Below are 27,658 nucleotides of genomic sequence, written 5' to 3'. Positions count from 1 at the left end.
AACAGTGATAATCTGTTCTTCTGTTTCAATTACATATACCAGGGCTGCCAAGTGCTTTCTCCAATTGTTTATCTTTTTTCTCCATCCCACCTTCTCAGGCTGGGAAAGCAAACACCATAGCAAAATATGATCTCATTTGAAGGATAATTCTGATTTCAAATAAAGCCAGAATTATCCGTTTTTGTCTTATTGTAAACACTTTTACCTCTTGTTAACATCGCTGGAGTAGCAGCAGTAACAAGGCAAAAAGAGCTATCATTTTAAAAGATGTTGCAATGTAACTTACTGCAGAAAGGTTATTTTAGCTCAAGAGCTTTTGAGAGACATGATCCATGGATGATTTATAAGCTGCTTATTAAAGAAATTGGTCCACCTCAGTTACTTCAAGAAGGCAGAAAAAAATGATTACATATACAGAAGATACTCAAAGTTAATTCCCAAATAACCTTTTTTGAAAATTATGCGACAAAACTGTTCGAAAGCAGAATATTAAGTAAGCCAATCAATGAAAGCGACTGCTCCATCATCCATTCAAGCTATATTTTAAATAATATCTGAGGTGCTATACGTATGATGTTCCAAAGCACCAAAAAAAAAGGGATGCTTATGTAGACTGCAAACCATACATCATGCAGTTTAAAAGGAATTAAAGTAAAATCTTACTCTCTGTTCCAGAATTCCAAGCAAGATTTCCAAGTGGAGATGCCAATCAGAGCAAAGTGCAAAAAGAAGGGAGGAAAAGGGAGAGAAACATGACAGGGACAGAAAAGTAAAATGTTAATACAGAGGAGAAAACATTCCTGGAAATAAGAGAAAATTAGAAAAATATTTTTTTTTCACATCAATCTATTGAGTGGCCTTAAATCAACTAATCTTCTTTGCTAGCTGTCTAGTCTAGTTTACAGTGCTATGCTGCTTAGAACTACTTAGTATCACTGACACATTGAGCTTTGCCATTTTGGGAATGTTTTCCTTGCATTTACTTTTTGACAAATTGTATTGCTCAATCAGATGCAACCAGCCTAAAGGTCACTTCTCATGCCATTATAGTCCCCCCCCCCTTTTAAAATTGGAAATAACAGACATTTGTCCCAGCTGGTAACTTTAAGACATCTCACATCCATTTTTCCATTCTGGGGAAAATGGATGTGAAAATGTTGCCATAATTCTCATAACTCATTGGCATAATTCACATAATTCATTGACATAATTCATTGGTCCCACAAGTGTTTCATCCCATTGTCCTGAAAGGTGAATTGGCCACACAGTGATCGCTCACCTCTTTTTCAGCAAGGTAGTGAAATCCAACTCTCTGCCTTCATCGTGACCATCCATACTGCATAACAGAGCAAGAACAGGGTTCATTTAAAAAAAATAGATCCAAGTGAATATTTTGCTTTTGTGCAATGATACATAATCATATCAGACTTCCCTAATTTGGAAGAGGCACTGGATAGCCAGTGCCAGAAGGATGAAAGTATTAAAATCAGGTCCGATTCAAAATAAACTTATTTTACCCTTTTCTCCTCCTAAAAGTTTATCAAGGAAATTGTATTAAACTGAAGTTTAATATAATTAAACTAAAGTCCATTGCATCTGGATAGGTTGCATCCATTACTGACATCCATTGCATCTGAATAGGTATCATACAAGCTTTTATGCAAACACTATTCTGATAATAAGCACAGTAAATAGGAAAACATGCTTTCTTTTGTCATTTTGTATATGTTAGAAATGGGCAACAATTTTCAGTAAATAACATAAGCATTTTTAATAAAATCATTTTAATTGGTTCAGTAACCAAACAGTGTTTTGTTATTTTTGGTTTAAGTTTTACTGTATAGCTTAATATTGTCAAGCGCAGTGAATTTGGGTCTTTATGGAAGTGTGGTTGTTATCCAATGATGGGAAAAAAAATCCATCAATGGAATTACTATCTCCTTCCCCTGCCCTCTTTTGCACATCCTCCAGATCTGCTCCAGAAGGTTGAATCGCAATTTCATGTATGTATGTATGTATGGTTTTTTATATTAATGGGTTTGTAATCATTTTTAGTATTTATTGGATTATTATTGTACATTGTTTTATTATTGCTGTTAGCCGCCCCGAGTCTCCGAAGAGGGGCGGCATACAAATCCAATAAATAAATAAATAGATAGATAGATAGATAGATAGATAGATAGATAGATAGATAGATAGATAGGAGGTGGGGAACAGGAAAATGAGTTAAGCCGACACTGTTCAAATAAAAATAAATGTTGACTGTAATTGGGTGAATCTATCCCTTTTCAGATTTGCCCGAAGCACAATTCTTAGGATTCTTAGCTAGTATAGTTAAACCTTAAATGTTTTAGTTACTTTGTTGTATTCCATGAGAATAGTGATAAGCAAGGTTTTGAAGTTAATATTTGAGGGGAAACATACAAAAATATTTGAGCCTGTACTTCTTAAGAGTTCCTTGGGTAGAGAGATAGATATCTACAGTTGTTTAAAATAATCAAATCAATTTAAATCTGCAATTTAAGAGATGAGAGCACTATTAAGACATATGAAAACAGAAGTTAAATTTAACAAAATTTATCCAATTGTCAAAGATGCAATTCTGGTATATTTTAAAATCTTTATCATAAATCAAATGTCATTTTATACTAAAATTTGCAAATATTTACAAACATCACAAAGCAAAATTATGGACAAAAGTCTAGTTATGTAAGCTTCCTAACCTCAGAGGAGGTCCCCCCCCCCCCCAAAAAAAATAGTTATTTCTAAACCAAAGATCAAGATTTAGAAAAAAGAATTGTTCATAACTTAGAGTTTAATAATTCCATTTTTACTTAACCGCGGGGTGCGGGGTGTGGGGGTGGTGGAATAATTCCTTTTCATTAAAATCAGAATGATATTGAATATTTATTTTGACTAAATCTGATTCTTTATGGTTTACAAATTTCAACTTCCAGAATTGCTGATTGGTTGTCAGTGCGAGTGCTAGGAAGATGACATGGGGATAAGAGTTATCTGCCAAGTGTTCAACCCGACAGAAGCAGGAGAAATAGTGAGATAAGGACAGAGAAATGCTTAATTTGAAAGGGGGGAAAAGACAGAAAAAAAGAAAGAGTGAACACAGTAATGATAATGTTGGGTCATAAAAATATTAAGCTACTTTGAAAGGAAAGCAGGATTGCTATCATGCATCTCAAACTGCAGGGCAGACTTCATATGGGAGCATGGCAAATATTTGATTAATAAATCTGTACTTTAGGGATACATAGGTGAATAATGAGCAACATCAATTTTAAAGTCATTTTTTAAAATATTTGCCGGGCAATTTGTTATTCTGCAAAGGATTCTGTGTCTCAAGTTTGCCTCATACAGAAATAAGTTCAGATTTAATTCTGTGTGAGGGAATTCAAAGTGAAAATAAAGTTATTCTAAGTCCACATCATTTCTCCATATTAGGGCTAGTAGTTAAACTTTGTTTAAAGTGCTGTCCAAGTGATAGTTCACAATGTTGATCAATGCTAAATACTGAAAACCAGGTACCTGCATGGTGATGACCACTTTCCTCCTGCAGCTGTGCTCCTAAATTAGAATTATACAGAGAATTTAAACAAAGACATTTTCTTTCTGCTGACAAAAAAACCCCTTACCTAAATTTCTAATTCTCTATCCTACTTTAAAACTATTAGTTGTTTGCTTGCTTGTTTGTTTTGCCAAACACATACTATATAGTACATATAAGTATAAACATGATTATGAATACATGAAATGAACAAAAACAAAAATAAATAATAGGAATGGGTTGAGGTCAACAGTAGACAGTCTAAGGTTAAAATTTGGGGGATTTAAAATTTTGGAGATTTATGGATGAAACCACAGAGTTGGGCATTCTATTCTAGGCATTGACCACTCTGTTGCTGAAGTCGTATTTTCTGCAATCGCGTTTGGAACTGTTAATTTTAAGTTTCTATCTATTGTGTGTGCTTCTGTATTGTTGTTGTTGAAGTTGAAATAGTCATTGACAAGTAGGACATTGTAGCAATTTCTCATCAATTCTCAGTTAACTTTTAATCTCTATAGAAAATTTGGAGTGATTTGTTGTTGCTGTTGTTGCCTCTTGTTGGTTGTAGATGCTTCTGAAAATCAGGATACTTCCAAACAAACCAAGTAATTTTTCCCATTTTTTCCATTTCTTCTGTAGCTCCACCATGATAGGAAGCATTTACCAGAAGTACTGATTCCAGTGCTTACATTTAAATTTATGTTTTAAGGCAGAGGTTGGTTGCCATAACTGAGACATGGTTTAAGGATTCTAATGAATGGGAAATATCCATACCAGGATATACACTGTATAGGAAGGATAGAATAGAGAGAAGGGGAGGTGGAGTAGCCATTTATATTAAAGAAAGTCTAAAAACAACACTAATTCAAAATACATGTCAAGATCTAGAGACTCTCTGGATTTGCATGCAAAATAAAGAAGGTTCTGTCATTAGAATTGGGGTGATCTATAGGCCTCCAGGGCAATCCGAGGAATATGACAACAAGATGGTGGATGAAATTACCCAAATGGCAGTAAAGGGAGATATTGTGGTTATGGGTGATTTCAACATGCCTGATGTTGACTGGAATATCCCCAGTGCCCTTACATGCAAAAGTAAGAATATAGTAGAGGCCTTTACAGGAGCAGCTCTGGCACAGCTGGTTAAGACACCAACTAGAGGGGAGAATATTCTAGATTTAGTTTTTACGAATGGGAATTGGGTTTCAGATGTCAAGGTGGGAGAAAATTTAGGTTGCAGCGACCATCTATGTTTGTGGTTTGATGTAAAAATGCATTATGAGCAATCCTATAATGCAACCAAAGTATTGGATTTCAGAAAAACAAATTTTAATGCAATGGGGGAATATTTAGATAATGAATTAAAGGGGAGGGATAAAATGGCAGGAGCGAGCACCCAGTGGACTGTATTAAAAAAGGCCATCTTAAAAGCCACTGGACTGTATGTAAGACAAATAACTAAAGGTAAAAGGAAGAAGAAACCGCTATAGTTTAGCAATGATGTAAGGGCTATAGTCAATGAAAAAAAGGCTGCCTATAGGAGGTATAAAGAGTCTGGAAGTATAGCTGATAGGGAGGTGTATAAAATGAGACAGAAGGAGGCGAAACAGATAATATATGCTGCTAAAGCCTCAAAAGAGGAAGAAATTGCCAAATCCCTAAAGAAGGGGGATAAAACCTTCTTCAGATATATTAGTGATAAGAAGAAGAAAAACTGCGGCATCACGAAGCTTAGTACCGGGAATAATACATGCATTAATGGGAATAAGGAGATCACTGACCATTTCAATAGCTACTTCTGTTCAGTTTTCTCAAAAGACACCTTACAAAATAAAACTATAGAGGGATATAGAATTGCTTCCAGCTGTACGGATTCAGCTCCAGTGATCTTAGAAGCCGATGTCTTAGAAGAACTTGAACGATTAAAGATAAATAAGGCAATGGGTCCAGATGGCATCCACCCCAGAGTTCTTAAAGAACTCAGATCTGTCATTGCTACCCCCCTGACTGATTTGTTTAACCAATCCTTGTTAACAGGAGATGTTCCTGAGGATTGGAGAATGGCCAGTGTTGTGCCTATCCACAAGAAGGGCAGTAGAGAAGAAGCTGGTAACTACAGGCCAGTTAGCTTGACATCAGTTGTAGTTAAAATGATGGAGACTCTACTCAAAAAGAGGATAAATCAGCACCTAAAAAACAATAACTTATTGGACCCAAATCAGCATGGCTTTACTGAAGGCAAATCATGTCAGACTAATCTCATTGATTTCTTTGACTATGTCACAAAGGTGTTGGATGAAGGTGGTGCCGTGGATATTGCCTACCTGGACTTCAGCAAAGCCTTTGATACGGTTCCACATAAAGAGCTGATAGATAAATTAGTGAAGATTGGACTTAATCCCTGGATAGTTCAATAGATTTGCAGCTGGCTGAAGCGTAGACATCAGAGAGTTATTGTTAATGGCGAGTATTCTGAGCAGAGTCAGGTTACAAGCGGTGTGCCACAAGGGTCTGTTCTGGGTCCTATTCTTTTTAATATGTTTGTGAGTGACATAGGGGAAGGTTTGGTAGGGAAGGTTTGCCTATTTGCCGATGACTCTAAAGTGTGCAATAGGGTTGATATTCCTGGAGGCGTCTGTAATATGGTAAATGATTTAGCTTTACTAGATAAATGGTCAAAGCAATGGAAACTGCAGTTTAATGTTTCCAAATGTAAAATAATGCACTTGGGGAAAAGGAATCCTCAATCTGAGTATTGTATTGGCAGTTCTGTGTTAGCAAATACTTCAAAAGAAAAGGATTTAGGGGTAGTGATTTCTGACAGTCTCAAAATGGGTGAACAGTGCAGTCAGGCAGTAGGGAAAGCAAGTAGGATGCATGGCTGCATAGCTAGAGGTATAACAAGCAGGAAGAGGGAGATTATGATCCCCTTATATAGAATGCTGGTGAGACCACATTTGGAATACTGTGTTCAGTTCTGGAGACCTCACCTACAAAAAGATATTGACAAAATTGAACGGGTCCAAAGACGGGTTACAAGAATGGTGGAAGGTCTTAAGCATAAAACGTATCAGGAAAGACTTAATGAACTCAATCTGTATAGTCTGGAGGACAGAAGGAAAAGGGGGGACATGATCGAAACATTTAAATATATTAAAGGGTTAAATAAGGTCCAGGAGGGAAGTGTTTTTAATAGGAAAGTGAACACAAGAACAAGGGGACACAATCTGAAGTTAGTTGGGGGTAAGATCAAAAGCAACATGAGAAAATATTATTTTACTGAAAGAGTAGTAGATCCTTGGAACAAACTTCCAGCAGACGTGGTAGATAAATCCACAGTAACTGAATTTAAACATGCCTGGGATAAACATATATCCATCCTAAGATAAAATACAGAAAATAGTATAAGGGCAGACTAGATGGACCATGAGGTCTTTTTCTGCCGTCAGACTTCTATGTTTCTATGTTTCTATGTTTCTATGTTTCCTCTCGCATATATGTACTAGTCGTTCTCAACCCTAGAGGGTGATGCTCATTTTCATTTCAGAGCCGAAGAGCCAGCACTGTCTGAAGACATCTCCGTGGTCATGTTGCAGACATGACTAAATGCCAAAAGCACTTGGAACTCTGTTACCTTCCCACCAAAGTTGTTCCTTATTTTTCTACTTGCATTTGTTATATGCTTTCAAACTGCTAGGTTGGCAGAAGCTGGGACAAGTAATGAGAGCTCACCCTGTTATGAGGCACGAGGGATTTGAACCGCTGAAGTGCCGACCTTTCGATCGACAAGCTCAGCATCTTAGCTGATGAGCCACTGCATCCCTCTTAATTTGTATTTTATAAATGCTCAAATTATAATTGCTACTTGAAAAGGTTTTTGCTATCTTGGACCATACACATAAACGTGGCTATTAGATTAGGATGTGCAAAAAACGTGGCTTGTGTTTGAATCACTTGGCTAGAGACCTCAGTTTTAGGAACTGGGCTAATTGCACAATCCCTTGTGCTGGGTTAGGAACTCTTAGTATGCTCCTACATTAGCTTATGCTATGAGTGCATATCTGGAGTGCAGATATAGCCAGTGACATTCTGTTGGCATTATACAACAGTTTTCTAGAAACTCTGTATGTGGTTATTGTTGTGGTTAGCTCTGGCCCAGCTCCTGCCCCAAGGACTGTGGATGTGGGGGAGACATCCACATGCTGCAGGCCTGTTTTGCCCCGGTGGAATCTGATGATGAAGGCTCCTCTGACCAAGAAGACATGAGTGACAGGGAGGAGGAGAGTGTGGCAGACAGCTCAGAAGGAGATCAATTATCTAGCTCCTCCTTGGATTCAGAACAAGAGTTAATGATCCAGCCACGCATGTGGAGAGCGATGCATAGGCAACAACAACTGAGAGATTATTATCACAGAAAATGAGGCCACCTGTGGTTGGGTGGGGCTGTGGTCATTAGTGAGGCTGCTATAAATAGCAGCCTGTGGGTTTGGCCATTGTGGAGGATTATCTGATTGTTGTGTTTCGTGACTGCTTTACTTTGACCTTTTGTGTGCTGATTTTCCCCCGCTTTGAAACTAAACCAGAGCAAAGTGTGTTTCACTTTGTGAAAGAATAAGGACTGTGAATTGTCTCACAGCTGCAAGCTAAGTATCACAGAACTGATAAGGGACTTGTACAAATTACCAGTTTGTTTGGAGATGAGTGCTCTTTGCTATACCAAAAGAGGGCTTAGTTTAAGTGAATTTTCATTATAAAGAACATTGTTTTGAATTTTCAAACGCGTGTGTGTCTGAAATATGTACCTGTGAATTTTTGGGAGGAGTCTACCAGAGAGCCCGACAGAACAGTTATCATGCAACATTATTGTATTTCTCTTACTATTCTATCTATTATTTCTATGTGGTGCACCTACATTTAATTACTGTTGAATTAGGATTTCCAAAATAGAGTGACCTCAATTTAATCTAAGGAAATAGCAACCACTTCGTTTCACTCAGAGTTTGTCTCCCTTATTGGCAAACTGGGGTAAACATTGGTGACTCACGTCCGTCGAAATGCTGATCGGATGTCCAGGTCAGCTGGGGCAGGTGCCTCTGTGATTATACAGAAAATGGCAATAACTATAAGACAATATTCAAAGGCAACTTACACTTTCTTCCCAAACTTATATGGGGTTCTTATATTGAATTTTTTGTACAGCTTTTTCTATTTTCATCTGGAGGTTAAAATTTCATGCAATAAGGAAAATCCTACTCTTGCTTAATACTTAGAAAAGAGTCTACTTCAAAATCCCAGGCCTGTAGGCTAGACTAAAATCCGAAAACATATTGCATAAGAAAGCAGTAGCAAACCACTTCCATATTATTACCAATTGCTAAGAAACTATATAGATGCATCATTTGGTCACCAAAAGTCATATTCAACTGGAAGATTTTACTTTTAAGGGACAGAGAAAGATTTGGGACAATCCATATATTGATTGTACTTTATATAAATATAATATCCTTATAGGAGCCCGCAAAATGACATGTTGATAGAGATGATGGCATTGAAGTCCCATTGAGCTGAAGGTCATTGGGAATGGGAATTTCATGGAATTTCTCCATGAAATTCCTTTAGACAAATATTAGGTCACATGTCCTAAGCAAAGTCAAAATTATGGTGGAGATCTTTTTCCAATTCCTGAGTGATTTCTAAAATTAGGCAAGTCTCTGCATTTAAATGAAGCTACAGAAACGAGCAAGTTTTTCTTTCAAATCATTTGTGGGAAGATGCTCTGCTTGTGGTAGCAAGCATTTTCCCTTCCTCTTTTGGGGTTGGGCCTTAGAGAAAACAGAATCAGTGGTCTTACATTCTACTTTTGCTGAATAAACAGTCTAACACTGTTAGAGATGCAAAATTAATTTGAATTCAGTTTGCTTGCAATCACAGCAGTTTTAGTGCTTTCAATATTTAAAACAAATAATGGGTGATGTGTTTTGCAATTGAATTACAAATAAAATTGCAGAAATCCAATTGTGTCATGTTATAATCTGATATGTTAAGAGTAGGACAACTAATATTCATATATCAAACTGGAATTGCAACTGAATTATATCGATTCATGCCCGTTGACTCTAAAATATCTGAGATGAAATTCCTTCAATGCATACTTTCTGAATAGATAAGCAGCTTAAAATTGCCACTTTATAGCTATTTACCTGGGAGTAATTGCCAATTTAAGTGGGAATTAATCTGAGATAGGTAAGTCTAGAATTGTACAAGACTTTGCTTGTACATTATCCAATTAGCTTTGAATTTATAAAATCATGGTTCAAAATACTGATATTTGGGGGGGGGGGGAATCCATGAACATATATTTTTAAATGTAATGAAGTGGAAATTTCCTTGTAATTGTTTCAAAAATAAAAATAAACATGGAAATACAATGAAACTGATTTATATGTAAAGCCTGAAAATGAGATTCCATAACTAAATATGGTGGCGCCTGGTTAGGGTACAGTACTGCAAGCTGTTACTGCTGGCTGTAGTTCACCAGTTCAAATCTCACCAGGCTCAAGTTTGACTCAGCCTTTCATTCTTTGGAGTTGGGTAAAATGAGGACCCAGATACTTGGGGGCAATATACTGACTCTGTAATCTGCTTAGAGAGGGCTGTAAAGCACTGTGAAGTGGTATATAAGTCTAAGTGCTGTTGTGGTTGGCTCTGGCCCAGCTCCTGCCCCAGGAAATGGGGAGGTGGATGCCAGGGAAAATTCAACATATCACAGGCCTGTGTTATTGCCGACAGAATCAGATCAGAGTTTAGTTTCCTCGGACGAAAAAGAAGGTGGGAGTGACTCAGCAGAGGAGGGCTTGGCACACAACCAAGGCAGTCAATGTTCCTTATCTTCTATAGCTTTAGATGATGACATTTTGGACTCACGCAAGTGCAGAATTATGCGTAGAAGAGACGTTTCTCCCCAGCTCCTGGCTAAGTACTTAATGACTGCTTAAGGGACATTGTACAGACTACCCGGTTGTTTTGGGAAGAGTGCTCTTTGCAATACAAAAAGAGTGCTTAGTTTATTTTGACTTTTGTGATAAAGAACATTGTTTTGAATTTTCAAATGTGTGTGTGTCTGAAATTTGTATCCTTGAATTTTCGGGAGGCTCCTATTAGAGAGCCCGACAGAATAAGTGCTAAGTACATATATAAGGAGGTTTTGTCATTTCCCACTAAAACCCTATTTTACTCAGACTTTTCAATCCATTTCTGAGTACATATTTTAATTTGATGTGTTTTCTCCCAGGGCATGCCTTATACAAGACAGAACATTCAGCATGTAATAATAATAATTATTACTATTATATTAAAGTAGATGTAATATAGCATATTATTACTATGTTACATAATGTTGCCAGAATATAAACATTTTGGTGAAAAGGAAAATATAACACCTTACCATGGACAACCAGGGTAAAATTACAGCTATCAAATTTGTCCTTTGTAGCCACTTCACATCGATATCCGCCTGTATAAGTTGGTTTTGCATCAATAATGTTCATTTCGAAGATATATACCTTGAAAAGAATAGAAAGAAATTGGACCCTTTTAGGAGGTCTGAAAAGTTTATATTTATTTCTGAATGTCATTAACTAAGAGTTCTGCTTCTGTATGGATTTCCCAATAATCTTCTTGTTCTCTATAATATACATAGAGAATTACTACTTTACAGTGAATTCCTAGGAAGCAAACTCAGCTTGAAAGATTTTTTTTTACCTTTTACCTTCTCCTAATGGAAAAATTCTTGTTTCCTTTTTCGCTTAATTTCCCCCCCTACTAAATAGTTTATCATAAGAACTTATGGATGTCTAAACTTGCTTGTTAAATCAAGTTTAGTAAAATCCTCAATATCTACAAATTTATCTTGAGGTAAGTAATATATTCATTCTTTTTTCGATTATACTGTTTGTTGTGGTTGGCTCTGGCCCAGCTCATGCCCCAGGGAATGGGGAGGTGGATGCAGGGGAAACTTCAACATGTCACAGGCCTGTGTTATTGCCGACAGAGTCAGTACAGAGTTTAGTTTCCTCGGACGAAGAAGAAGGTGGGAGTGACTCGGCAGAGGGGGGCTTGGCACACAGCCCAGGCAGTCAATCTCCCTTATCTTCCATTAATTCGGATGAAGACGTTTTGGATCCACGCAAGCTCAGAATTATGCGTAGAAGAGACCAAGTAAGGACATATTACAGGAGATAAGAGCGGCCACCTGTGTTTGGGTGGGGCTCCAGTAATTAGGGCTGCTGCTATAAATAGCAGCATGTGGGTTTGGCTGTTGTGGAAGAGTATCTGATCGCAGTTCGTCAGGAATCCTGTGTTGCTGGTTTCTGGACTTTGTTGATTTTTCACGCCTTTGAAAACAAAGCAGAGCAACGTGTGTGTGCGTGTCTCACTTTGTTGGAGGAGGAAGGGGTGTGAAGTTTCTTCACAGCTGCTAGCTAAGTACTTAATGACTGCTTAAGGTTAATTGTACAGACTACCCGGTTGTTTTGGGACGAGTGCTCTTTGCAATACAAAAAGAGTGCTTAATTTATTTTGAATTTTGTGATAAAGAACATTGTTTTGAATTTTTAAACGTGTGTGTCTGAAATTTGTACCCTTGAATTTTTGGGAGGCTCCCACCAGAGAGCCCGGCAGAACAGTGTCTGAATCCCATTATATGTTCTATATACTGTATCTCTCTAATGTTAGCTAACTATAGTAGAAGAGCCATATTCTCTCTATTTCTAATTAGAATGGAGTGATGAAATACACGAAGCCAGGTTTAGTACACTTAAAACTGAAAAAGGGGAAAAAAAATTCTGAAAAGACTCAGATTGATTAAAAAAAACCTCAATCCCTAAGAGATTGTCCCTTTTTCATTTGTAAAATTCAGTCACTGGAAAAAAACAACAACCCAGACTTAAGAAGTACTTTTTTCATACTTTTTTTTTGGACATAAATGTACTTCCTTAACTAATGCAAATTATGCAAGAGGTTGTAAACAGTATTTTATATCCAAAGGTAATAAAATAGTTGTTATATATAATTCTTGATACTGCAGAGAAGAAATGTTATTGTTACAATTATGCTGCTTTCATCAAAATATTAAAAAGTGGAATGGGCAAGCGCTTCTTAAGGTAGTTGTACCTTATTGGTTCGATCATAATTCTCATGCAGCTGAAGGTGTTTTCCCACTTTGCTTCCCAGGTCCATCCACTTTCCCTTGAACCATCTGGCTGTAGGTTTCTTCAGCAAGCTTTCACTTGCCACTACAGCAGTGAATGTAATATTCCCACCTTGAGAAAGAAATTTAGGTGAGTATGGAGTTTCCAGAATAAAGGGTTCATGTATATCATGGACTGTCCGTCCGTCCACCCATGCATCCACCCATGCATCCACCCATGCATCCACCCATGCACCCACCCATGCATCCATGCATCCATGCACCCATGCACCCACCCATGCACCCACCCATGCATCCACCCATGCATCCACCCATGCATCCATCCACGCACCCACCCATGCACCCATGCACCCACCCACCCACCCAACCCACCCACCCACCCACCCACCCACCAATCCACCCATCCATCCATCCATCCATCCATCCATCCATCCATCCATCTATCTATCTATCTGATTTATAGGCTGCCCCTCTCCGAGGATTTGGGGCAGCTTACAACATATCAAAAACAATATAAAATATACATATCTAAAAATCCAATTAATTTAGCTAAAATTTCTTTTAAAACCCTAATAACATTTTAATTGCTCATTCCCATTCAAATAGCAAAACATACCTACACTTATCGGCCAGGGGGCTAGAGTTTAATGGCCCCAAGCCTGCCAGCACAGATGAGTCCTTAGACTCTTACAGAAGGCAAGGAGGGTGGGGGCAGTACAAATCTCTGGGAGAAGCTGATTCAAGAGGGCCGGGGGCCCCCACAGAGAAGGCTCTTCCCCTAGGCCTTGCCAGCGACATTGTCTAGTTCAGTGTTTCCCAACCTTTTTTGAGCCGCGGCACATTATTCACACTTACAAAATCCTGGGGAACACTGAGCGGGGGGGGGGGGGGCAGCGGGGGGGAGGGGCTAAAAATGTTTGGACAAAAAACCCCTCTTCCTCCCTTTCGCCCTATTTCTCCCCTATCTCTTTCTTTCCCTCTCTCTCCATCCCTCTTTCTTTCTTTCTTTCTTCCTTCCTTCCTCTCTTTTTTGCTCTTTCTCTCGCCCTCCTTCCCTCCTTCTTTCTCGCTTTCTCTCTCTTGTATTCTTTCTCTCTCTCTTTCTCTCTCTCGCTTTCCTTCTCTCTTCTTCTTTCTCTCTTGCTTTCTTTCTCTCTCTCTCTTGCTTTCTCTCTTTCTCTCTTCCTCTCTCCCTATTTCTTGCTTTCTTTCTCTCAGACACACTCTCTCTTGCTTTCTCTCTTTCTCACTCTCTTGCTTTCTCTCTTTCTCACTCTCTTGCTTTCCTTCTCTTTCTCTCTTGCTTTCTCTCTCTCTCTTGCTTTCTTTCTCTCTTCCTCTCTCTCTCTTTCTCTATTTCTTTCTTTCTCCCTTGCTTTCTCTCTCTCTCTTTCTCTCTTGCTTTCTTTCGCTCTCTCTTCCTCTCTTTCTTGCTTTCTCTCTCTCTCTTGCTTTCTCTCACACACACTCTCTCTCCCCCTTGCTTTCTCTCTCTCTCCCTTGCTTTCTCTCTCTCTCTTGATTTCTCTCTTGCTTTCCTTCTCTCTCTTTCTCTCTTGCTTTCTCTCTAACCCTCCTTTTTCTCTCTCTCTCTTTCTCTCTCGTGCACCACGCTGGCAACATAGAGAGAAAGAGAGAGCGGAGGGCGGCTTGCCGGTCCGCGGCCCCCTGGATCAGCGGCCCCGCATGGCCCCAGCGCAAACTCCGCCATTGCCTTCGCCTCCGCCTAAGAGGCAGCAGCCACATCCAACCCTTCGCCCTCCCAGGTGTCTATGGCGCTCAGCGCCCGGCCACGCTCCGCCTCCCGGTACCCCCGCCCGACTTCTACCTGCAGGAATGGGTGGTGAGGTGCCACGAAGGGCGGCACTTGGCACCCATCACGGCACCGTTGTCATCACGGCGCAAAGCCATGCAGTCCCGGATCGCTCACTTCTCCGGCCAGCAAGCCGGCTGCCTGGGAAAATGGCGCACTTTTTAAACGTGTGCTTTTCAAAGGCGGCGCTTTCCCAGGCAGCCGACTTTGCTGGCCGGAGAAGGGAGCGATTCAGGACTGCGTGGCTTTGCGCCACTTCAAAAATTTCTGCGGGGGGGGGAGGTCCTAATGACTGTGCGGGCGCACACCCACGCAGCTTAAAAGCAACAGTGGCCGGCGCCCTCCCACCGAGCCCCAAAAGTTCACTTCCTGTCACCGCCAGGGAAGCTCCAGCCAGGTCGGGCTCGCGGCACACCTGACCATGTCCCGCGGCACACTAGTGTGCCGCGGCACACTGGTTGGGAAACACTGGTGTAGTTGACAGGACCTGGATTAGGCCGACTCTGTGGGACCTAAAAAAATTCCAAATTTTTAATCCCGCCTTTTATGGGATGTCTGGGTTTGTGTGTGTGACAAAATGAATGTTGCCAGGCTACCCTTTTTTTCTTTTTAAACCTCTGGCCTAGAATTGTACTTACCAATTGCAACTTCTCCATCCTGTGGTCGAGTCACAAAGATACCAATCGGGTCGACAGGTATTTCTTTCTGGCCTTCTGTAGGAAGAACTGTAAGTCAAATCAAGATTAATATAATTAATAAGGATAATAATATAAATGTATGTGCTGTCTGACTTCCAGTGACCAGTTTACAAACTGGTAGAACACGAAAGCTAGAAAACAACAACAGAACAAAAAAGATAGATGATAGAAATAAGAGAGTTATGTTGTAACCATAGTATAAATGGTAAATTTATAATTGTACATATAATTACTGTAAAGAAGATCAAAAGTTACTTCTGGGTATCTTTTTTCTTTTTTTTTAATACTTCTTTCATTTTTAACTCTTTTCTTTCTTTTTCTTACTTTGTGTTAGTTTGTATTAGATTTTATCTTCCTTTTAAAAATATATAATAGAAAATTGCCAACCTATTTATCCATTTATATATCGTTGGCAAAAAGCCAAGGACCTTTCCAAACTCCAGTATAATGGAGGCTGTTCGAATCTTGGTGAAAAATCAAGAGGGGAATCTTGGAGGTAACTTTTCCCACAAATATAAACAATATAAGGTGAATAAGATCCATTCTGTTAGTATATAGAACGTAACCTACTTGGGTGTTGCCATACAGTAACTAACAATGTATAATGTGAAGACTGTACCTTTAAGGAACTTTTACTGGTTGGCCATAAGAGGGCGCCAATGCTGTTCCCTTCAGGGGGAGTTTATTTTATTTATTTATTTATTATTTAGATTTGTATGCCGCCCCTCTCCGCTAGAGATATATTTGCCTGTATTTTTGCTGTGTGCATGGTTTGTAAACTATTAGTGGTATTATCTTGTTGATTCTGTATATTTGTAAATAATAATATTGTTGTATATCTATTGATACTAAGTCTGAGTCATTGTCTGGCTAACCCACATTTCCTACACCACAACAACTCTGCTTAATGTGTGTTGAAGGTTTCGTACCCAGACATACTAACACATGCCATCAACATGTATGCCCTGCCAATCATCAGATACTCATCCAATATAGTGAGCCGGCCAAAGAAGAAGCTTCTGATGTGAAGACTCAGAAGCTCCTCATGATGTACAGAGGTACATCATGTATATATTTCCATGGCAAATCCAACACCCAGAGATTGTACAGCAGCCAAAAAGAGGGTGGTCGGCAGTAGTGGATTACTACTGGAATGGTAAAGGACACCGCACCAGTAGCAAAATTTGAGCTGCACACACAGCTTCGGCTATTTAGTGTGCACGCATGCGAGTCCCAACCTGTTTTTGCTTCTGCGCATGCACAGGAAACTTCAGATCGTGCAGAATGCAGCTGCGAGAGCAATAATGGGCTTCTCAAGGCATGCCCAGGTTACACCAACACTCTGAAGTCTGCATTGGTTGCCGATCAATTTCCGGTCACAATTCAAAGAGTTGGTTATGACCTATAAAGCCCTTCATGGCATCGGGCCAGAATATCTCCGAGACCGCCTTCTGCCGCACGAATCCCAGCTACCGGTTAGGTCCCACAGAGTTGGCCATCTCCGGGTCCCGTCAACTAAACAATGTCGTTTGGCGGGACCCAGTAGAAGATCCTTCTCTGTGGCGACCCCGACCCTCTGGAACCAGCTCCCCCCAGATATCAGAGTTGCCTCCACCCTCCTTGCCTTTCGCAAGCTCCTTAAAACCCACCTCTGTCATCAGGCATGGGGGAATTGAGATATTCCTTTCCCCCTAGGCCTATACAATTTATGCATGGTATGCTTGTATGTATGATTGGTTCTTTAAATTGGGGTTTTTTAGATTATTTTAATATTAGATTTGTTTACATTGTCTTTTCATTGTTGTTAGCCGCCCCGAGTCTTCGGAGAAGGGCGGCATACAAATCTAATAAATAAATAATAAATAAATAAAATCTTGCTAGAGGAGGCTCACGAGCAAGATTTTGGCAATTTTTTGTGTCTGTGCATGCCCGGAAGCAAAAAACCCACCAAAATATCTCTTTCATGCATGTCTCTTCATGAGATTTTGCTTCTTGCGCATGCGAAGAAGCAAAACCATGCACGCAAGATGCCCAAAGCTGTGCGCTCAGCGCATCGGTAGCAGTGGTAGGAGCAATCCGCCCCTGGCAATCAGAATCTGGTGAGTCTCAAAGCCACTGTCCTGGAGGAAACCCAGAGCATCAGTAAAGTGGCCCTCAAAGATGAGCTTGTGAGAGAATGCCCGAGGCAGCAGAAGACATGGGAGGAAGATCCATCAGAGGAAGTGCCAGGGCAAGACAAGACCCTGCATGAGATGTACGATTTATTTTATTTATTTATTTAATTTTGTCCAATACACAATAATACACAATGAAGGTAATAGAGGACACCTTCAAGGAAATAAAGTTAGAGAAGGAATAGAAGAGAGAGTATAGGATAAGATAAATCAATGATAGAATAGGAGAAAGATATAGGGATAGAAGTGAAGATATATGGGATATAGGAGAGACAATTGGACAGGGGACGGAAGGCACTCTAGCGCACTTATGCACGCCCCTTACTGACCTCTTAGGAATCTAGAGAGGTCAACCATGGATAGTCTAAGGGTAAAATGTTGGGGGTTAGGGAATGACACTACGGAGTCTGGTAATGAGTTCCATACTTCAACAACTCTATTACTAAAGTCGTATTTTCTGCAGTCAAGTTTGGAATGGTTAATATTAAGTTTGAATCTGTTGCGTGCTCTTGTGTTGTTGTGGTTGAAGCTGAAGTAGTCTTTGACAGGCAGGATGTTGCAGCATATGATCTTGTGGGCAATACTTAGATCATGTTTAAGGCGTCATACTGTAGTTCTAAGCTTTCTAGACCCAAGATTGTTGTCTGTTTGACAGGAATGCTGTAATCCAGCTGTGGAGGGATCCTGAGATGCCATAGGATTTGAGTTTTAGAAGTAGTTTGTCATGGACCACTATATCAAAGGCTTTGCAGTAGATATAAAGTGCATCTATGGATTTTCCTGACCTTTTAGGAATCTGGAGAGGTCAACCGTGGACAGTCTAAGGCAGCGGTCCCCAAACTATGGCCCGCGGCCTGGATGCGGCCCGCTGAGGTCTTTTAACCAGCCCGCGGCAGCACACAAGATTTTACCGATCGATATAATAAGCTCCCGAAACTCCTGTCCACTCACCGCGGTCGGCTGCTGAGCAAGGAGGAGTAATGTATGTATGTATGTATGTATGTATGTATGTATGTATGTATATATGTATGTATTCATCCATTCATTACATTTCTATTGTGTCCATCTCATCAAAGTGACTCTGTATATACTAAAGAACAAATAATAGTAAAATAGTTTGTCAAACCACATAATATGGATTTTTTAATATTCTCTTTGTTGTCAGATTAATCTTCATGCCGGTTACTGTTTTTACCTTCTGAGACTTTGTTATCACTTGTAGCTTCAGCATCTTTCGATTCAGCATTTGCAGGTCCAGTGTTTGGTACAGTAAGTACGTCTGAGAAGGTTGGTTGATCAGAAGAATTGTCAGTAGGAGGAACCTCTCCAATTTTTTCTAAAAAAAAAAAGAGAGAGACATTGTTGAAATAATTTTTCTGTTTGTTTCCCAGCTGGGAAGCAGTCACAGATGCGGAGAATAAACATGGAAGTCAGCTTCCAGAAAAGTGTTCCTTTAATTCAGGAAGGCACAGTGACACATAGTGACACAGCTTGAGGGTTCCTGACTTGCAAGCAAACTTGGAAGTGAGACTCTGGACCTTTTATGCTTAATTCCCCTTTGAAGCTCCTCAGCTTGATGGATTTATTTGTGTGCCTCTAGTTAAAGTGATTGTCCTGGATCCAGTCTTCCTGCCTTAATGGGTTAATCCCAGGCGGGCAGAGTCTCCTGCCACCACCGTTACCGCCGTGCCAAACCTCACACTGCTGCCACCGCCCCCCCACGCAAACCAGATAGAGCTGACAGCATTTCACCCCTGGTTAATCCTGTCTCAGGAGCTTTGTCTTTCCTATCCTGGGGGTTAATTCTGTCAGGCAGGTAGGAAAAAGGAGTTTCAGTTTACCTTGCAGAGTTTATTTTTAGCCTAATTCCTCTTATCTTTAAGGGCTCCACTTAAGTGTTTCTATTACTTTCCTGTTAGTCAGCTGTTACTTTTGTAACAAGGCTGTTCTGAGTTTTCCTTTCAGCTCGTTTTCTTAAAGGGGAAAGGGTTGGCATGAGTCTCTTGGCACTGTTTTCTGAGGTTTCTGATGCTGTGAGGTTTTTGGCACTGTCCTTTTGGGGTGTACTTCCCACAACACCATAGGATTTTTTTAAATGAAAGATTACAGCACACTGTAGGAATATGACCTACAGTTTGAAACTCTACCTTTGAAAAGTGTTCGGAAACGTCAGATCTTGCAGAATGTGGCCGCGAGAGCTATCGTGGGGCTTCCCAGATTCGCCCACGTTTCTACAACACTCCGTGGTCTGCACTGGCTGCTGATCAGTTTCCGGTCACAATTCAAAGTGTTGGTAATGACCTTTAAAGCCCTACATGGCATTGGACCAGAATACCTCTGGAACTGCCTTCTATCACACGAATCCCAGCGGCCGATAAGGTCCCACAGAGTTGGCCTTCTCCGGGTCCTGTCGACCAAACAGTGTCATTTGGCGGGCCCCAAGGGAAGAGCCTTCTCTGTGGTGGCCCCAGCCCTCTGGAATCAACTCCCCCCAGAGATTAGAACGGCCCCCACCCTCCTTGTCTTTCACAAGTTACTCAAGACCCACCTGTATCACTAGGCATGGGAGAACTAAGACATCTCCCCCAGGCTTTTTATATTTCATGTTTGGTATGTATGTGCTGTATGGTTTTTAATTGTTGGGGTTTTTATATATTTTTTATTATTAGATTTGTCCCATTGTTACACTGTTTCTTATTACTGTTGTGAGCCACCCCGAGTCTTTGGAGAGGAGCGGCATACAAATCTAAATAATAATAATAATAATAATAATAATAATAATAATAATAATAACAACAACAACAACAACAACAACAACAACAATAATAATAATGACATTTTTGGCCAAAATTAAAATTAAAGTTAATTCTGAAAAATTTAAAAATGAAATGTATCAAGAAGAATTTTCTAACAGCAAGAGATATTTAATTGTGTAACAGTCTGCCTCAGAGCTAGTGGACTGGAAGAGTGTAAATTGGATGTTTTAATAGTAGACTGGGTAGGAGATTGGACCAAATTATCTCCAAAATGTCTTCCCAAACCTACACTTTGCTATAATTTATGAACTTTTTTTTTTGCATTACTAACTTATTTTTTCATGTTCAATAAACTGAATTGTCTTTGAAAATTCTTCAATTATCCTAGTCATGGTTGACTCAGAGGTGTTTTTTCCAAAAGGCAATAAGATTTGTTTTTATCCCCCTTTGAAAACATTTTGCATATCATCCAAGAAACTTCTTCAATTTTTAACTGCCTGGTGGGGAATTGGTGGCTAAAAAGAGAAAAAAATAATAAAGGAAATAAACCCCAATGAAATCCACTTTCCTTTGGGAAAAAGGATCTTTGGCACTATACATTGAATTTTTCAAATCCTCTTCATCACCCTGAAGCAGAGGTGGGTTCTTCCTGGTTCAGTCCGGTTCACCCGAACTGGTAGCAACTCTCTGGTGAAATCACAATGAGGTCACGGAACTAATTCAGTTATTGTCAGTCCATGGATGTTGCCATCATTTTTTTAAAAAATATATTTGGGGGGGAGGGATTTTTTTTTGGGGGGGGATTTTTTCCATGTTTTTTTTCTTTCTGCAAATGTACAAAAAACTGAGTTTCCAACACTGCACACGCATTGCCATCTTGTTTTTGGCTTCATTTGGAATTTTTAAATTTTTTTCAGCAGTGCGTAGCTGTGTGGCATGGGAGGGACCAAACCAGGCAGCGAGGTAAGTTAGAACCCAGCCCTGCCCTGAAGCTTCTCTGGTTTGGGTGGGTGGGTTTTGTGATGGATTGTCTCTTTCCCCTATCAAATCTCTGTTTGCTCAACTGCCCTGCAAATGCAAAAATGACTTATCTGTCTGTGGGAGGATTGCGCTGAATCCAACTATTGTTCTATGGTCATGACACTTAGCCTAGTGGTTCCCAAATTAGATTTCAAATGACAAAAAATAATAATTCTGTTTTCAGAGAGTTCCCCCGTAGGCAACATGGTTAATTTTTAGTTTATGGCAGAGATGCCTGCTGAAGCATCACACATTATTATGATTTTTATGATTTTTATGATTTTTATGATTTTTATGATTTTTATGATTTTTATGATTTTTATGATTTTTATGATTTTTATGATTTTTATGATTTTTATGATTTTTATGATTTTTATGATTTTTATGATTTTTATGATTTTTATGATTTTTATGATTTTTATGATTTTTATGATTTTTATGATTTTTATGATTTTTATGATTTTTATGATTTTTAACGATTTTTACGATTTTTACGATTTTTACGATTTTTATGATTTTTATGATTTTTATGATTTTTATGATTTTTATGATTTTTATGATTTTTATGATTTTTTAAATGGTTTTTTAAATGGTTTTTTAAATGGTTTTTTAAATGGTTTTTTATGATTTTTTAATGATTTTTATGATTTATTTTTATGATTTTTATGATTTTTATGATTTTTATGATTTTTATGATGTTTATGATGTTTATGATGTTTATGATGTTTATGATGTTTATGATTTTTATGATTTTTATGATTTTTATGATTTTTATGATTTTTATGATTTTTTTTAATGATTTTTAATGATTTTTAATGATTTTTATGATTTTTATGATTTTTATGATTTTATGATTTTATGCTTTTTATGCTTTTTATGCTTTTTATGCTTTTTATGCTTTTTATGCTTTTTATGCTTTTTATGATTTTTATGATTTTTAATGATTTTTTAATGATTTTTAATGATTTTTAAATGATTTTAAATGATTTTTTATGATTTTTATGATTTTTATGATTTTTATGATTTTTATGATTTTTATGATTTTTATGATTTTTATGATTTTTATGATTTTTATGATTTTTAATCATTTTTATGATTTTTAAAATTATTTTCATGATTTTTATGATTTTTATGATTTTTATGATTTTTATGATTTTTATGATTTTTATGATTTTTATGATTTTTATGATTTTTATGATTTTTATGATTTTTATGATTTTTTAACTCCGCAGACTCGGGGCGGCTCACAGCAGCAATAGGAAAAAAAAGAGACAGAGTTTCAATTGCATGTTCATGGCTAGCATCTTGCCATCCCCTTAACGTCTCCCTGGGAACATCCCCATTTTATTGGCTCTATAGTTTGTCTTAAATGCCTTCAAAGAAAGATCATGTGTCACAGTAAAGGATCGAAACCGTCACTTGGACTTTTGGCTTACCTGGTTCTGTCACTTTAAGTTCAAATTTGACCTTGGAACTGCCAGCAATGACGGCATAAGTGGTATCATCCTCTTTCCCAACATTATGAATGGTCAAGGAGTGCTTATTTCCCTCTGACTTGATAACATACTTCTCACTTGGGGCAAGTTCTACACCATTTTGCTGCCATTTCACCTTGATCCCTATCTTCTCCGTCTCTGCTTCAAAAACAGCTGTGCCTCCTGCTGAGACATCTTTTGTCTTTGGTTTCTTGGTGAATGCTGAAGCTAAAAAGATGGCAAATAAAAAATTTAAAAGTACAAAATGGTTTATTCTAGTGATAGAAACATAGAAACATAGAAGATTGATGGCAGTAAAAGACCTCATGATCCATCTAGATTGCCCTTATACTACTTCCTGTATTTTTATTTTAGGATGGATATATGTTTATTCCAGGCAAGTTTAAATTCAGTTACTGTGGATTTACCAACCACATCTGCTGGAATTTTGTTCCAAGCATCTACTACTCTTTCAGTAAAATAACATTTTCTCACATTATTCCCTAACATTTTTTAGAAGAAACATAGAAACATAGAAGACTGACGGCAGAAAAAGACCTCATGGTCCATCTAGTCTGCCCTTATACTATTTCCTGTATTTTTATCTTAGGATGGATATATGTTTATCTCAGGCATGTTTAAATTCAGTTACTGTGAATTTACCAACTACGTCTGCTGGAAGTTTGTTCCAAGGATCTACTACTCTGTCAGTAAAATAATATTTTCTCACGTTGCTTCTGATCTTTCCCCCAATTAACCAGATTGTGTCCCCTTGTTCTTGCGTTCACTTTCCTATTAAAAACACTTCTCTCCTGAACCTTATTTAACCCTTTAACATATTTAAAAGTTTCGATCATATCCCCACTTTTCCTTCTGTCCTCCAGACTATACAGATTGAGTTGATGGCGAACCTTTTCCCCCCTCAGGTGCTGAAAGAGGTATTGTGCATATGTGAGTGCCCATGCCCATAATTCAATATGTGGGGAGGGCAAAAACAGCTTCCTCCACCCCATGGAGGCCCTCTGGAAGCTGGAAACTGTCGGTTTCCCAACTTCTAGTGGCTCATGTTTCTCAACTTCTGGTGGCTCACCAGCCACTTCTGGTGGCTCCAACTTCAATAGGCTCATGATTCACCCTCCCCAAGCTCCAAAGGCTTTCCTGGAGCTGGAGGAGGGTAGAAATGCCCTTCAGCATCCCTCCGGAGGTTCTCTGGAAGCCCAAAACAACTTCCAGAGCCTCTGTGTGAGCCCAAAATCAGCTGGCCCGCACACATGCACATTGGAGCTGAGCTAGGGAAATTGCTCACGTGCCAGCAGATATGGCTCCGTATGCCACCTGTGGCACCTATTCTATTCTATTCCAAGGATCCCCAACCTCCAAACCATGGACCGGTACCAGTCCGTGGCATGTCAGAAAGTGGGCCACGGAAACAGCAAAGCCCCATACATGGGATGCAGACAGAACACAAATCCATGCCCCCCTCTGTTTGCAGAAAAACTTCTCTCCATGTCCAAAAGGCTGTTCAGGCCATTGGTCTACCCTGTTTTCTAATTCTTCTTACCTATATCACTTGCAATATTTGTTACAGGCGTTGACTTTCAGAACTGAAACAGAGGATCATAAATGCTTTTATTCAGTCTGGAGCCAGAATGAATATTCACTTTTAACAGGCCACTTTGATTCTAACTCCATTTTATCTCAACCACCTGTTGTTTAGGCAACCCACTGCTACGAACCAGAAAACAGGAAGACCAATTTTATTTCCTTTCCAGTGAAATACTTCGTGTTTCTGTAGAAGCCAGAATTCCTATCTGGTTAGATAATGATCCTCTTAGAAAAAGCTAGACCTGGTCGCAACTACCCATGGTTTGTGATATTAAATATACTATATGATGATCTCTGAAGGTTATATTACTATATAGATTATGGTTAATGAAATGCATTGTTTCCTGAATGTACTGTTGGTTGGTAGTTACAATGAATTACAAGAATCAATTCCACTATTAAACTTTCTGAGAATGTTGGTGAGATTTTCTAAAATAAAATTCGGACTAGAATTTTTTCAGTCTAAGCCATTTTCTATGCTAACGTCACAAGCGCAACCTACATAGGCTATGTTTGTGATATTAAACTAGGACTTTGCATTTGAGTCAAAGAGATTCCCCCCCCCCCATGTAATATCTAGTTTCATAAACTACTAATCCCAGCCTGCTTTGTGTAGAGGAATGTGGATAACTGGTGAGAGGAAGTACAGTGGTACCTCGAGATACGAGTTTAATTCGTTCCGGACCTGGGCTCTTAAGTCGAGCAGCTCTTATCTCGAACGACTTTTCCCCATAGGAATTAATGTAAATAATTTTAATTGGTTCCAGCCCTCAAAAAACTCACAAAGTTAGTCTAAATTATGCAGAAAGACATGTTTTTAATGAAGAAATGTACATGTACATATAAATGAATAATGAAGTTTCTTTCACTTAACTTGTAAACTTTCTTAAACTTTTAAATTTACATATGTTCAACTTCTCTGCCACCCAATCCTGTAGGACAGAGGTCCCCAACCCTTTTTGCACCAGGGACCGGCTTTAAGCGATCAAGAGAGGAATGGGTGAATGAATGGACGGAGGGTGGGAAGGAAGGAAGGAAAGAGGGAAGGGACAGGAACAGAGGAAGGAAGCAAGGAAACTTATGAAAGGGGAGAGTAAGAGAGGAATGAGTGAAGGGAGGGAGGGAGGGAAGAAGGTGGGAAGGAGAAAGAAAAGAAGAAATAGAGGAAGGGAAGGTAAAAGAGAAAAAGAAAAAGAGCAAGCAAGAAAGCTGCAAGCACCCCCCCGAGCCCCCCAGGCCGGCTGCAACCTTTTAAAACACGCGCGCCGCTTCGCAGATGTCTCCTGAAGGCGAACGCGGAAGTTAGCGTTTGGCTTCAGGAGACAGCTCCTTGGCGCTTGTATCTCGAATTTGGGCTTGTAAGTAGAACAAAAATATCTCTCCCCTCCCAGCTCTTATCTCGAGTTGCTCTTAAGTAGAGCAGCTCTTATGTCGGGGTTCCACTGTACAAAGGTTCAAATTAATTAGGTAATGACATTGATTTCTGGGACAGGAGAAGCAAGCACCACTGATTTATTACTTATTTATTTATTATTTATTTATTGGATTTGTATGCCGCCCCTCTCCGGAGACTCGGGGCGGCTAACAGCAACAATAAAACAGTGTACAATAGTAATCCAATACTAAAATGATTAAAAACCCATTAATATAAAAACCAAACATACATACATACATACATACCATGCATAGAATTGTAAAGGTCTAGGGGGAAAGAGGATCTCAATTCCCCCATGCCTGACGGCAGAGGTGGGTTTTAAGTAGCTTACGTAAGACAAGGAGGGTGGGGGCAATTCTAATCTCTGGGGGGAGTTATGCACAAACTATATCATCTGGGTTTAAATACACATGGGCACCATGTGTATACAGAACTTAACTAAAGGTATCAATTAGCCCTTGTTTTTAATCAGAGCTTTTAGTAATCTATGTAGTTTATGTGATACATTAAGTAGGACTAGCTAAAATGTAAACTTACTTTGACTTCATAAAATAGCCTTATTTGAATTTGATTTTTCTTCTCATGAAAAATTGACAGTTTGGAGCAATATTGATTTCAAAATGGCTGGCAATATCTCTTTTGGGAAAGGAAAGTCTCATAACAGATTCTTCCCTTCAGTCAACACGTTAATTAATAATTAACCAGAATATCTTCAGGACCGCCTTCTGCCGCACAAATCCCAGCGACTGATCAGGTCCCACTGAGTTGGCCTTCTTCGGGTCCCGTCGACAATACAATGCCATCTGGCGGGACCCAGGAGAAGACCCTTCTCTGTGGTGGCCCCGGCCCTCTGGAATCAACTCCCCCCCAGAGATCAGGACTGCCCCCACCCTCCTTGCCTTTCACAAACTATTGAAAACCCACCTATGCCGCCAGGCTTGGGGGACATAACTGACCCTTAGCTGTTTCATTTTATGTATCGTTTAATTGGATGGTATGACTGTTTTTTATAATGGGTTTTTATAATTGTTTTTAATATTAGATTTGTGCTTTGTATTTTGTTGTGAGCCCCTCCGAGTCTTCGGAGAGGGGCGGCATACAAGTCTAATAAATAGTAATAATAATACGTAAGAAGTTAGCACCCACCCTATTCTAGAAGAATGAAATATTCTAGGAAATATGAAAAAGACAGAATATTATACCTCCCTTGATGAGAAAAGGAGAAACATGCTCTTGGAAAGCAACCCTCATCTTTGCTAATAGACCCAGAAAGGCTGAGCCAGTTTATCTACAACACAAAAGACATGGCCTCAGGACATGATAGGATTAGCTCTCTACCCATATTCACCACATGGCACCTGGGGAGATTACACCACTCAGCAAGATTCAATCAAGCTTGGGACTCAAGACATTACAAAGTTACTCTTGCATGACCCCCTGGAAATCTGACAACCAATCAGAATACATTTTTCTCACAGGAACAAGAAGCTCCAAGGCGGGCCCCAAGAGAAGGTAAACATCTCTCTTGCTCTCTCTCTTCCATGTGCTCATTTTGCCTAGGATTTCAAACCACGTGGTCCTGTCCACCATTAAACCATCTTTCCAAATAGCCTCCATGTTTCCAGTGTCTTTCTCCCCACTTGGAACTGAACCCAGATGGACATTTTTTCCAACAAATGCTTATAAAACATTTTGGATTTCATAGAAGAAATTCAAATTTGCTATCAATGACAAAACATACAGTTAAATATATATTTTCTGTTTTTCTGCAGTTTGGGAAAGATCTTTTATTTTGTTAAGCCTGTTTTAGGGTTTATAGTTTAGCCTGTATGTTGTCTTGGCTCAAAATTATGAAAATCATTGATTTTCTGCAAATGAGGCTGCAAAGGCAAAAATGGGCTTGATGGTTTTAGCT

General features: G+C 39.1%; 1 protein-coding gene across 1 annotated transcript in view; it reads right to left on the bottom strand.

The window, feature by feature from the left end:
- The window catches only part of MYBPC3 (myosin binding protein C3), a 94,391-nt gene extending 70,561 nt beyond the window's left edge, over positions 1-23,830 (bottom strand). Inside the window, exons 1-10 of the mRNA XM_070742170.1 lie at positions 23,794-23,830; positions 22,665-22,931; positions 18,648-18,788; positions 15,219-15,305; positions 12,731-12,879; positions 11,004-11,121; positions 8,604-8,652; positions 3,541-3,579; positions 1,280-1,336; positions 664-666 (exon numbers count right to left, since the gene is read on the bottom strand). Of these exons, the coding sequence (XP_070598271.1) occupies positions 664-666; positions 1,280-1,336; positions 3,541-3,579; positions 8,604-8,652; positions 11,004-11,121; positions 12,731-12,879; positions 15,219-15,305; positions 18,648-18,788; positions 22,665-22,931; positions 23,794-23,830 (947 nt within the window). The remainder of the gene's footprint in view (positions 1-663; positions 667-1,279; positions 1,337-3,540; positions 3,580-8,603; positions 8,653-11,003; positions 11,122-12,730; positions 12,880-15,218; positions 15,306-18,647; positions 18,789-22,664; positions 22,932-23,793) is intronic.
- Between the last annotated feature and the right edge of the window lie 3,828 nt (positions 23,831-27,658).

The sequence above is a fragment of the Erythrolamprus reginae genome, chromosome 1 (genome assembly GCF_031021105.1).
Source record: "Erythrolamprus reginae isolate rEryReg1 chromosome 1, rEryReg1.hap1, whole genome shotgun sequence".
NCBI classification, from domain to species: Eukaryota; Metazoa; Chordata; class Lepidosauria; order Squamata; family Dipsadidae; genus Erythrolamprus; species Erythrolamprus reginae.
Note: the sequence above shows the minus strand (reverse complement) of the source record. Positions and strands in the feature narration are given on the sequence as shown.